The following is a 14,592-nucleotide window of genomic DNA, read 5'->3' as shown; positions in this document are numbered from 1 at the left end:
ATCGATTTAGCTATGTCCGGCTGTCTGTCTGTGTAAAACACGCGCACGTTAAAACTAAGCAAACCAAATTCACCCAAAACATTTATTGTTATTCTAAGCAGTTCGGTATTGAAAATCAGGAAAATCAGTTCACAACGTAAAAAGTTATGAGTAAAAATTTCAGACTACCTCGAAAAAAATTACGTTTTTTTTTTTCTAATTGTTTTGAAGTTTTCTCAGAAACTACCAAAGATATTTCGATGAATTTTGTCACACATTATTTTTTCGGGGCAGTGATCAATTGTGTTCAAAATCTTTACAATCGATCCAATATTTCCCATAGCCCCCATACAAACGTATATATTCCCGGAAATTAGTTTATCGCTAATAACTCCCTCAAATATATCGGTATCAACACAAAATTTTGTACATGCAAATATAATATGAACAGAAATCATACCATTAACGTAGATCTCAGTCGGTCCAAAATTGGTCATAGCTCCCAACGCACATATTTCATTGATGAATAAAGCTATTGTGATAAAATTCGAGTTAAATATGTTTCATATACATACCAATCATTCTACCAAATTTTTTACGGATCGGTCCATTATTGGTCATAGCTCCCATATAAGGCCCACTTCCGAAAATCATTTAAAAGCTCATATTTCACTGTCAAATAAAGGTATCTTGATAAAATTCGACACAAATATGTGTAGTCGAAATATGAATTACCCTACGAAATTTTTTTCGGATAGGCCCATAATTGGTCATAGCTCCCATATAAGGTCCACTTCCGAAAATCACTTAAACGCATATATTTCATTGAATTATAAAGCTATCGGGATAAAATTCGACACAAATATGTTCTATTTACATACAAATCATTCTAACATTCTAATTGGTCATAGCTCCAATATAAGGTCCACTTCCGAAAATCACTTAAACGCATATATTTCATTAAATTTTAAAGCTATAAGAGTAAAATTCGACACAAATATGTTTTGTGTACATATAAATCATTCTACCACTTTTTTCCTGGATCGGTCCATTATTGGTCATAGCTCCGATATAAGTCCCACTTCTAAAAATCACTTAAAGGCACATATTTCATTGTCAAATAAAGTTACCTTGGTAAAATTCCACACAAATATGTTTTGTCTTTATATGAATCACTCTACGAAATTTTTTCAGGATAGGCTCCCATAGAGGGTCCACTTACGAAAATCACTTAAACGCATATATTTCTTTGAATAATAAAGCTATCGGAATAAACTTGAATATGTTTTGTGAGCATATAAATCATTCTACCAAATTTTTTCCGGATTGGTCCATATATGGTAATATCTTCTATATAAGGTCCACTTCAAGAAAATCACTTAAACGCACATATTTCATTATCAAATAAAGATATCTTGATTTCTGTAAGGTCATAGCTCCTATACATATTAGAATTCTGCATCGAATAACTTATCTTGTCGGTCGATAATCGGTCACAACTCCCATGTAAGGACCATTTCCGAAAATTACTCAAATGCACATTGAAAATCAAAGTTATCGGGATAAAATTCGACACAAATGAGTATTTTGTATTTATATATATATATTCTACGGAATTTTTTTCCGGATCGGTCCATAAGTTGTCTTAGTTCTCATAAAAAATGAAATTCAAAATGAGTATGTTCTGAGTACAGATAAATCATTCTGTTAAAATGTTTTTGAACTGCCCTATTAATATAAATATTTCTGTACCTAATTAAAATTAGTTTGACATATGCATAAATGTTAATACCCTCAATACGGAAACAAAAATTTTGCCAAGTTTTCAAAAGATTAGATAGTTAAATGGGTTTTAATAAAAAGTAGCTTGCTGGTGGAGGGTATTTAAGATTCGGCATAGCCGAATATAGCACTCTAACTTGTTTATATTTTAATTCGGTTAGAAGTATTTAAATAGGGGGTACAATATTAGCTACTGCTTTCTAAAAAAAAAATAAAATAATTAAAAATTAATTAAACATTACCTTTCATGAACATTTTTTAAATAACTTGGAATTAAACCGTCTATAAAGATCTGAAATTACTAAGTCATGGATTATTTTCAAAATTATTTACAGTCACTAACGATAGAAACACCTTAACGACCCTAAACGGGATATTGCTTTTGACACTACTACTGCAATACTATTTTTTGTTTGCTCTCTTCTAATTAAGGAGTTATACACTTTCAAAAACTTAAGAATATTAGTAAAGGCCTATAATTAGAATAATTAAATCCAAAGCTATATGAAAATTAATAAAATTGTATTTAAAAAAGTGGTTTTAAAAATATTTGATTTTAATATTAAATATCTTATATGGGCAATTTCGTGTCAAGTGACCCAAGTCAAAAAATAAAGTAGGTATAACAGTAGTGTTATAATATAATGATTCCAGCTAGCGTTTTTTGTTACGATACTGAAATACAAATAAAATTTTAGCTCAAAGTGATCATACGTAATCTAGAAACAGGACCTAAACGCGCAAATAGTTTAAAAAATATTGAAAGTTAAGATTTAACTCAAATAAATCTAAATAGGTTAAAAATGCAATATTCATCAAATGAAAGCCGAAAGGTACAACTTGAAAAAGTCTTTAAATGCTTATAACTCCTAAACCAATTAAGAGAGAGACGAAATTTAATATAAAATAATTTTTAATTAAACATATTAGGCTTCGTTTAAAAATAATGGAAATGGAAGCCGTTTAGAGTTGTTAACTTGTTCCTAAAATAGTATTTTAATGTAAAATATGACAACTTTCTTTTTAATTTTATTTATATAATCCTTGAAGATAATTACTTTTTGGTATATATTAAATAAACTTCACAAATTAACAAAACCTTTTTATATATTTATTAACAGTTGACTTTTAACACAACACTGTCATATTGTGTTTTATTACTTAACATTCACAATATATTAATTACACTATTTTTCTATGAATAATTTTCAATAACTCATTTAAGTTTTACAATGAATAATTAAAACTGAACATGACTGGACAAAACACAAAACATCACTGAACTTTGCAAAATTTCTGCATTATTTTTTTTTATTTTTTTTTTTCGCGTTCACGCTAAAAATGGAGTGTTTATATTTTTTTGTTTTTGTACTCTTCTTACTATCATCAGGAAGTAACCTAAAAGTATACTTCCAGACGGCGAAAACTAGAAATCAATGTATTTTGTTTTTGTTAGTTGGTTGGTTGGTTGGTTTACGTGGTAGTTCACTACACGCGAACTGTCAAGTAGAATCAAAGAGACTCCGTTTTGACCGGACCACTCCACTCGTCAGATGTTGAATTTGTAGTATTAGATCCAGCCCGTAGCTGTGAGAAATCTGAGGATATCATTAAGCCTAAAGACAGATATCTCGCCAAGGTTAGATATGAAGTAATTGCCAAGGAAGCGGTTTCTCTTTACGGCCAGAGCAGGGCATTCACAGAGGAGATGGAAGACCGTTTCTTCCTTTTCCCTGTCTTTGCAACTGCGACAGTGATCATTGAAAGGGAGCCCAAGTCGACTTGCGTGTCTGCCTATTACCCAGTGTCCTGTTATTACTGCTATCAGCCTCGATATGTCCCGCCTACTTCGGTTTATAAGGTGTCTTGTGCGTTTCTCATTGAAGGAGGGCCACAATAGCTTGGCCCCTTTACATGTGTCTAGGTTATTCCACCTATTTTCAGCTTTTTGAAGAAAGAATCTGAGGATATTGCTCTTGATATAACTTAACGGAGTTGCTACTGGAACGGCGTCGGAGATATCAAGAGCAGATCCCGTTTTTGCAAGCTCATCTGCCTGTTCATTACCGTAGTAGTCCCTATGCGCAGGGACCCGACCCAGCATTGACAGATCCTTCTTGCATTGTCTAACTAATAAGGAAGTAGTAGTATAAGAGTTTAGTGAGAGAAGTGCCGCTTGACTATCGACAAAGATTCCTATGTTGCCGCGAATATTGAGGTCATGTAATACCCTACAGGCTGACATTATCGCAAAAATTTCAGCCTGAAAGACACTACAGTTGTTGGGAAGACGGTGGGATATACTTACCCCAGCTTCTTCACAGAAGACACCAGAACCAACGCCGCAGTTCATTTTAGAACCATCTGTAAAGATTCTGGTGGTATAATCGCTCAGTAGATTACCTCTACACCACTCGCTCCTGGAAGGAACTCTGACTTTGAAGACTCTATCAAAGTCCGTGTGTGGGGTAATATAGTCGGATGGTTGGTTCAAGATTGGAGGTAACAAGCTTAAAATCTTAGCGTGTCCATATGTTCTTGATCTCCAACTTCCGGATGAGTTAAGCCTTACTGCGCTACAAGCAGATATGGTCATTATGTGCAGATCTATGGGTAGGATGTGCAATATAGTGTTCAGAGCTTCTGAAGGACTAGTTCTTATAGCACCTGTTATCCCAATGCATGCTGATCTCTGAACTTTGTATAGTTGATCCACAACAAACTTCTTCTTAGTTGAAGTCCACCATACAAGAGATCCGTATGTAAGAATAGGACGTACTATAGCTGTGTACATCCATTTAACTATGTTGGGACTAAGTCCCCATTTTATTCCAAACATCTTACGACAGGTATAGTAGGCGACCGTTGCCTTCTTGACTCTGTGCTGGATGTTGAGTTTCCATGATAATTTGGAGTCTAGAATAGTTCCTAGATATTTGGCATTGTTTGATAAGGGGATTTCGCGGTTTTTTAACCGTGGCAGGTTGAAGCTTGGAATCTTGCTCTTTGTTGTGAATAGTACCAGTTCTGTCTTGCTTGGATTTACTCCTACACCACTGTCTGTGGCCCAGTTACTGAGTAGCACCAGAGCACCAGACATAATATCGCTAATCACGTCTGGGAACATTCCTGATACCAGTATCACAACGTCGTCCGCATAAGCAACGACCTTTATCCCTCTGTTGTCCAGTTCCGTAAGAATCGTATTAACAACGATAAGCCAAAGTAGTGGAGAGATTACACCGCCCTGAGGTGTGCCTCGTTCAACTTGTTTGGACTTAACGCTATTACCAAGACTTGCAGTAATTATTCTAGATTTCAACATAGTTACCAACCAGTTGCTGATATATTCTTCAACATCCAGATTAGCGAGAGCTTGTTGAATTGCAGAAGTATTTACGTTATTGAAGGCACCTTCTATGTCTAAGAAGGCTCCCATAGTGTATTGTTTGAATTCGAGGGATCTTTCTATAACTCTTACAACCTCATGTAGAGCTGTCTCAGTAGATCGTCCTTTAAGGTAGGCATGTTGACTGGTTGAAAGCCGTGATGAGTTCTCTAGCCGTTGCCTAATATGTGAGTCGATGAGTCTTTCCAGCGTTTTGAGTTGAAAAGATGAAAGACTAATTGGACGAAAGTCCTTCGCATTTTCATGACTCATTTTGCCAGCTTTGGGAATAAAAACGACCTTAACCTTTCTCCAGTTTACCGGAACATGGTTGAGAGAGAGGCTGAGCGTGTATATTCTATGAAGCCAGGGGATGATATATTCTTTTGCACTTTGTAACATCTTTGGCAAAATGTCATCAGGCCCTGGTTATTTGAAAGGGAAAAAACTATCAATCGCCCATGAGATTCTATCATAAGAGATGATATTTTTATTGATTCCCGTTAGAGTTCTACTGTCAGTGAAGATTTCCTTGACAGCATCTTTGCAGCCAGGGAAGTGAGTATTCAGTAGGATGTCAAGAGATTTTGCCGAGGATTCTGACCAAGTGTCGTCCTTCCTCTTAATATAGGTTGGATTAGATTGGCCTTTAGCAAGAATTTTGCTAAGTCTAGCAGAATCCTTTGTGTTATCTATAGATTCGCAGAAACTTCTCCATGAGGTTCTTTTTGCGAGTGCTATAGCTTTCTTATAAACTTTTAGTTTGTCGCGGAATGGCTGCCACGATTTATTGTTGTAGCATGTGTTAAAGGCCCTACGTGTTTCCTTACGTAGCTTAGATAGCTCCGAATTCCACCATGGAGGGAAGCTTTTCTTTGCCTTTGTGATTGGGCAGGAGACTTCGAAAGCCTTACCTAAGATTTTGCTAAAGTTTTCTTCCATCTTTTCAAGCCCAGTGATTGAATCATCAACCACGGGAATTTTCCTGAGCTTATGTCTAAGGATCCCTTTATACTTGAACCAATCGGTTCTTCTTGGGTTCCTATAGACCATTTTTTCCGTCGAGTTTTGTAGTATAATATCGAAGAGGATCCAATTGTGATCTGAAAAAGATTTTTCATTGGATACCCTCCAATGACAATCGTACAGAAGTGATTACAATCCACACTTCCAGATGAATAAAATACAACATTAATGTGAACACTGTTCAAACTGTCTTCCAGAAGTGACATAAACATACAAATCAAGAAGATACAAATTAGGAAACAATGTATTTTGTTATTGTAAAATGTGTGTTCTCACCCCACTCTCATTCAGAAGTCACTAACACGTATACTTCCAGATGAAAAAAATTCAACAGTCGTGGTTTTTTGTTTAAGCAAAATAGATGCACTCTTCTAACTATCATCCGGAAGTAACTTAAAAGTATATCTCTATATATTTTATAGGTCTAACCCCAAAAGAAACAATAGGCTATATAAGATCTTGATAGGATGCCATGCCCCTTATACGCCCACTTTTTGTGAAACTATTATAACACCAATTTTGCAATCACAATATGCAAAAACTACTAAACCGATTAGCTTGAAATTTTGCATACAGATAGGTATAAGCTTGGAAAGAACTATAGGCTACTAGCTGCGAGTACCCGGCGTTGCCCGGGTTTCTTCTAAAATAAAGAGAATATTATTCTGTCTGTAATGACTATACTTTTTTTAATAGATGTCAAAATTTAGCTTATAACGATAAAATAGTCATTATATTTTTCTGCATTTTGTTTAATACTTAAAGTCATTTTCTGGACAAAAATGACCCTTAAAAATTTACAAATTGAAAATGAGCTTTAATTAGGAAATTTTGACTAATTTGTAGAAACATTTAGGAAACTTTTTTTGAGAAATTAAACTGAAATCATCATTCTCAATCACTGGTAGGCAACTAAGGACACTTTCAAATTAGTTGTTTTATTTTTCGGTCACACTCTACTTTGAATTGTAGTGGCCCTGGTGTATAGAGGCAAAAGGCTTTAATTTCAGAATTTGTAATTGGAAAATATGTGCTGGAGTTATTCAAAATCATTATTTAATTTGAAAAGCTTGGAATAAATACGGCGCTACATACAGAAAAAGTTGTGCAGAATTTTTCGTGCATAATTTTCTAAAAGTATAAAAAGATATCGAAAGATCAATTTATCCAAATTTTATATGAACAATGCCTTCTATGCATCGTTTGAGAGGTCTACCTATAGAAGATTTGCAAAAGTGCTGTCTTTCGGGACACTCTAATAGTCAAATTCACATCTTCATGGTTTTTTTAGATTTGTGCTGCATTTAAAAAATTGCAACCAAATTTATATAAAGATAATTTTTTGATGGCATATTTACCTGATCATAGATTTTTATTGTTGTCTCGATTAACCATAAATTTAAATTTTATATTTTTGATATAAAACTCGATTTGTATGGAAAATGTGAGTGATTACGTATCTTTATTGTTTTCTCAAATTGATAGTTATTTAAAGTGAATTTTTAAGTTTTTAGTTATTTTCTGAGAATATACAGCAAATTACAGTTTTTAAAATAAAAACAGTTTTCCGGTGGGAAACGCTTTAGATGAAAATCGATTTTTGATAATAAATTAAATTGAATACAGATTTTAATTTTACCTAATCGTAAAGTTAGTTACAAACATTTTAGAGTTTTCATATAAAAATAAATTTTTGATTAAAAATTTAACAAAGTAATAATTTTTATATGTACTATATCATGATCTTTAGCATTATAAATGTAACAAAAAGTACATTTCATTAAGATCACAACAGGCCCGAAATTAGCGCTATAGGTGTATTTATTCGGATCTTGCTCAAACTAACCCAACCTTCCACGATAGAACTATTGTCATGGAAAATTTCATGAAGCATAAAATCCAGATCCAAAAGTTGATTCCGAAAATACACTGTATGTTGCCAAATTTCTTGAAAATAGGTTCATGTTTTTTATATATAGCCTAGAAATTTGGTTTAATAGCTGTTATTCAAAAAGTGAACATTAAAATGTGCGTAGCATTCAATCAATATCATATAGAGTTTTTTAACAGAAAACTACTGAACCGATTAACATGAAATTTGGTATACTGATAGGTCTGATTTCAGGATCAGGATCGGACGTCACGCCCATTTTACACCAACTTTTTGTAAAACAATTATTAAACCAAATTTACGTTCAGGCATACAAAAATCTACTGATCCGATTTTCATGAAATCTGTTATAATGAACAGTACGACACATTGCATCTTCACAACCTATAATAGATAAGCCGATCCTATCCTACGACAAATATATATAGATATATATATATATATATATATATATATATATATATATATTTGGCGTTTAACCTCAGAAGTTAACAAGTTAGAGTGCTATATTCGGCTATGCCGAATCTTAAATACCCTCCACCAGCAAGCTACTTTTTATTATATGGGAGCAATGACCAATTAAGGTCTTATCCGAAAAGAAATTTCGTGGAGTTATTCCTATATAGACGAAACATATTTGTGTCGAATTTATTCAAGATACCTTTATTTGACAATTAAATATGTGCGTTTAAGTGATTTCCGGAAGTGGGCCTTATATGGGAGCTATGACTAATAATGGACCGATCCGAAAATAAATTTGGTAGAATTATTTGTGTGTACACAAAATATATTCAGCTCGAATTTTATCACAAAAGCCTTATTTGTCAATGAAATATGTGTGTTTATGTGATTTTTGGAATTTTTATTCTTTCGTTTTAGCGTGAGCGTGTTTTACACAGACAGACAGACGGACAAACGGACATAAATCGACTCAGAATTTCATAAGGATCAAGAATAAATATTCTTAGTTGGGTCTCAGATGAATATTTCTTGGTGTTACACAAGGAATGACAAAGTTATATATACCATCTATCACCACTGATGGTGGTGGAGTATATAAAAAAACCCTCCATTTACAAATTCTGAAATTTTGTTTAATTAGAGGAAGACGTGGATATTTTAATAAGTAAAATTATTTGGGTATCTGCTTTGTACATCTAACGATATTTGACCTTTATTTCTTCGGACTTAATAAATGGTGTCTAAATTTAGTCAAAACTTTAGTGTGAATGTATAAAAGCTAATGAATAAAAATAATATGTTTGAACATACTTTTGTATAAATGGATGTATTTTTGAGAAACAATGATCAAATTCATATTAAATTTCTTAAATTCATAATACTGCCTATTTTAAAACATTTAACATTTATTATTAACAGGGTGTTGACAACATCGGTAGTTCCTAAAATTTGGAAGGTTGGTAGGATTGTACCGATTCCGAATGTTAAGATTCCTAGGAATTGTTCGGATTATCGTCCTATCAGTATTTTGTCAGTCTGTTCAAAAGTTTTGGAACTAATTATTAGGGAACAAATGTTACATCATCTAAATAGTTGTAGTTTGATTCATCCACATCAATCAGGTTTTAGGAAAGGATTTAGTACTACTGGCACACTTCTAGAAATCACGGAAACTATTAGGGAAAACTTCGACAAGGATTTGGTTAGTATTTTAATTTTTTTGGATTATTGTAAGGCATTCGACTCGATTAATCATTCATTGTTGATTCATAAGCTCTCACATACATTTGGTTATAGTTCAAGTGCCTGTAAACTCATTTACTCTTTCTTACATGGTCGCAGTCAATTTGTTCAAATAGAACATGAAGTTTCTAGTAGGATTCCAATTTACCGAGGTGTGCCACAAGGGTCAATGTTAGGGCCATTATTATTTTTGTTATATATAAATGACATTTATCATGAATTATATTTCTTGAAATGTTATACCTATGCTGATGATATACAGCTTTTATCAACGTTTGACTTATTATCTCTACAAAATTCTGAGGCGCATATTAATTCTGAACTTGATCTTTTAGTTGATTGGTCAAAACGTAACTTCTTACAACTAAATGCTATGAAATGCAAGGTAATGGTATTTTCTAAACAATCTATTTCTTTAAACATTATTCTGTGCCTCGTTTCTGTAACTCTCGCATCGAGAAATTTCTCGCATGAAACAGTGAAATTGAAGAAAAAACAATGTGAATTGGAACAAAATATCATTTCTCACATGCAAGTGTTTCTGTAATTTCTTTTTGTGAGAACTATCTGTCATTTAAGTTTTTTGACGTAAGTTATTGGAAATTTGTGAGTAAAAGTGTTTCTGTAAGAAAATTTTGTGAGAAGTTTCTCACATGAACTGTCAAAAAAACTCACATTTTAAAACGGTGCGGAAAGTAAAATTTTAAGGAAAAAAAGTTTAATTTAAACATAAATTCTATAAAATAATGAAAAAGTAATGATATTTTTATAATTAATTAACATTAAAATTAATATTGTCCACTAATTTTTAGAAAGTTGGAGGAATTTTCGATATACAGAAGCAAAAGCAGAAAAAGTATGTGGGAATAAACTTAGAATTGGCTAGGGGAGAATTTATTGGGATAATTTTTTGAACACATTTTATTTAATTCCTATATTTTTTGTTAATTTAATCATTGTTTATAAATTTGTCTGGCAATTTTTGTTTTCTTCTTTTTATTTTTATGTTTTTGACAGCTGTTTTATTGGAAATATCCAATAAAAACGTAATTCGTGTTGCCTCTTCTCACTTTAAGTTACAGAAACACTTTTTACTTCCAAATCGAGAAACGATGGAATTTTTTGTTTCACACTTCTCGATGTGAGAACTTCTCACTAAAAGTTACAGAAACGGGGTACTGAATAACGAAGTATTAGAAATTGTTCCTCATTATAAAACACTTGGTATTATTTTGGATGATAAGCTAACATTTAGTTTTCATATAAATTCAGTAATTTCACGAATATCTTGGACATTGAGAAAGTTATATAATATTGGTTTTTACTTGCCCTCTTCAATAAAACGTCGTGTTGCTTTATCATTGTGTTTACCGTTATTAATTTATGGTATTGAAGTTTACTCATGTACTTCAAACTCCAACATTGACAGATTAAAAAGATCCTTTAATAGTGTAGTACGTTATATTTATGGACTTCGGATTAGTGATCATGTTTCTCAATATTACGTTGATTTACTTGGTTGTAGTTTCTTTCGATATGTTCAGTTGAGAAAAATGATTTTCTTTTTTAAAACTATAAAATATGGTAAACCTGACTATTTGCAGAATAAATTTAACTTTGCTATTTCAAATAGAACACATTCTTTAATATGTCCAGCACATGTTTCATTATTTATGACGAGAGTTATGACGAGTTATTCCTTACCAGGAACGTAAATTTTCACATTCATTATATGCATTTAAAAATATTTTTTTGTCGAATTCATAACTAACCCTGAGCCTATTTTTAATGATATTCCACTATGTAAATGTACATATATTGTACAGCCATTTCCCCTAAGTTTTTATAAAATATTTAATTGGTATAACTCATTTGTTGCAAAAAAAATCTTTTATATAACCTTATTGCATTTCGCTTCTATTATGTTTTACTGTCATTTTTAGGCTAATAATATTATCTTTATTTTCACCAATTTATAGAATCCTAATCAGTGTGTGCAAAACTTCAAGTCTAACTATTAAAGATAAGAAAATTTTTCTACTAAATAATGTACCAATTATATTTTTGTATTATAAGTATATTTAATTGTAGACTAGCCAATTAGGCCCTATCGGCTTACGGCCATTGTTTTTGAATAAATAAATAAATAAATAAAAATAAAAAAAAAAAATAATTTCTCAAAAAAACTTTCCTTAATGTTTCTACAAATTAGTCAAAATTTCCTAATTAAAGCTTATTTTCAATTTGTAAATTTTTAAGGATCATTTTTGTCCAGAAAATGACTTTAAGTATTAAACAAAATGCAGAAAAATATAATAACTATTTTATCGTTATAAGCTAAATTTTGAACTCTATTAAAAAAAGTATAGTCATTACAGACAGAATAATATTCTCTTTATTTTAGAAGAAACCCGGGCAACGCCGGGTACGCGCAGCTAGTTTATTCTATAAATTTAAACACTATTTATTCACCAATAATCACTTAAAATTAATATATTTATTTTTTTTCGATTTTTATATTACCTGTTGCAACTTTTTACAAATGACAATTTAATCGGGTTCCTGAGGTACAAATTGTAAGAGGACTGAAACGTTATTTTAATGAAAATTTATATTATCTAAATTAATTTCAATTAGGTATACTTTGCAGCGAATATATTTATGTACTTTATTTAATTTGTGGTCTGATATTTCTGTTACATACAGTATAACAAACCTGCTCTGCTGATGGTAGTAGAGGCTATAATAATCGAATTTTGATAAGATGCGAAATATTTCCTTTAAGAAATCAAAGTACTTATAAATGATCTACAATTAATTTTTAATTTCTTAAAAAGTGTATTTATTTATGACAAAAATTATGACTCGACCAAGATTTGAACCAATTACATTCCGCTTCTCATTCCATTGTTCATCCCACAACACCACTGCCTTAGTTAATTTTTCAATAACTTAAGATTTTCATACAAAAATAGTATTTTTTTCTGTGTGTGCAAAAAAATCAGTTACTAGATACCTTTTACCAAAACTGATCTTGCTGAATTGTATAAAAAATTAAACAGTTACTTTTTCTCAACGTGCGCATTATTTTTATCGCGCGTTAGCAACAAATATTTTTATTTTTATGTAAAAATTATCAGTTAACAAACAATGAAACAAGTTGTAAGTGGTTAAGATTCTAAGTTCAATCTCAGTTTGCTTTTTTTGTAAAATAATACAACTTGATAACTCACTTTTAAACATACTTTATGGGTCCTATAAGAAATTATGGTCCTATTTTCCACATAGTTGATCCTTGTATATAAAACCATATATCTGCCAAAATTTATTCATTTATCTGCAATAGTTTTTGTAAAAAATTCAAAATATGTAGTTGAAAAAGCAAGATTTTTTAGAGGTTGTGTAAAATTTTTACTCATATCTCTGAACTAAACTGTACCGGATAATAATAAATGTTTTGGGTGAATTTCGTGAATTTCCATTGCTTCGTTTTAACGTGAGAGTGTTTTACACAGACAGACGGACATAGCTAAATCGACTCAGAATTTCATAGGAATCATGAATATATGTATATACTTTGATTGGTCTCAGATGAATAATTCTTGGTGTTACACACGGAATGACAAAGTTATTTGTGGAGGGTATAAAAAAGGGCTCATTTAGAAAAAAAATAAATTTTTTTTTGGAAACAATGAAGAAATATCTGAATATCTGAACTCCTTTTTGCTAGGACCAATAGGTGAAAACACTCATTTGAATAAAACCCTCAACACTCATTTGAATAAAACCCTCAACACTCATTTGAATAAAACCCTGTATGACCAAAATGTCCAACTTTGACCCCTTCTAAGTCCGGCAGTTCCTGACCGATAGAGCTGAAAATTTGTGTCTGGCCTACTATCCAATAGACCTTGGTGCAAATTTCATCAAAATCGAATTTTTGAGTTGGGTCACTTGCATTGAAATTCTCCTTATGTATAATATAATAATATATGTACATACATATGTAATTGCATTTTGTTTATACAGGTGGAGTTTTTGTAGTTTTAATTGTTGGCATTGGATTTGCTATTTGCGTTGCAATGTTTGAGTTTTGGCAACATTACAAATTTCAACAAAAAGAGCTGGCCGAATTTCTGTCTCGACCACCCGATGATGATCTACAAAAATCTCAACAATACGTTGATGTAGAGCATAATATTAAAGTCACTTCACATCAGGAATACCATTATCAGTCCCACCAATATATCACGCAGCCTGTGCAACATCAGCGTTCACTATGGATTGAAATGTTTGATGAGTTTCATTATGCCCTGCGTTGTATGGATAGACGTCAGAGACCAGCTCTAAAACGGCGTTGTTCACAATGCCATTTGTTTAAGTCAGTGACACGTAATGATATTATTGCAACTACAGAAGCAACAACAACAATCAACAGCATTAATAAAAGAAGAACTAAGCAAACAATAAAAACAACTTTAAAATAATAATTTTACATTTTCATTGTAATATTTTCTCACGTAAAAAGCAAATAAAAACCTATGAGACAAACAAATTAGAGTGATATATTCGGCTGAGCTAAAGCCACCAGGTACAGTAGGACCTTGATTATCCGTGATTCGATTATCCGGCAGCATCAATTATCCGGGATGGAAAAATAATTTTTTTTTTCCTCGATTGACTTAAATTTTTCTGCATCGTTACACCGTATATACCTCTATTATCCGTGATTATAAGCAAAATTCTAGTCTTTTTTAACAAACATGAACAATTAGAATAAATCGAAAAGAGGAATTCCCTTAAAATGAAAATACAAAATTGG

General features: G+C 31.9%; 1 protein-coding gene across 1 annotated transcript in view; it reads left to right on the top strand.

The window, feature by feature from the left end:
- LOC119613066 (glutamate receptor 3.3-like) overlaps nt 1-14,330 on the top strand; it is a gene marked incomplete at its 5' end in the record, with an annotated part of 40,258 nt that extends 25,928 nt beyond the window's left edge. Inside the window, one exon of the mRNA XM_037969003.1 lies at nt 13,800-14,330. Coding sequence (XP_037824931.1) covers nt 13,800-14,257 — 458 coding nt within the window. The remainder of the gene's footprint in view (nt 1-13,799) is intronic.
- Between the last annotated feature and the right edge of the window lie 262 nt (nt 14,331-14,592).

Source organism: Lucilia sericata, unplaced genomic scaffold (assembly GCF_015586225.1).
Source record: "Lucilia sericata isolate MDLA Ls3-8-SP2 unplaced genomic scaffold, ASM1558622v1 Contig001956F_arrow, whole genome shotgun sequence".
NCBI lineage: Eukaryota > Metazoa > Arthropoda > Insecta > Diptera > Calliphoridae > Lucilia > Lucilia sericata.
This window is presented reverse-complemented; position numbering and strand designations above follow the sequence as displayed.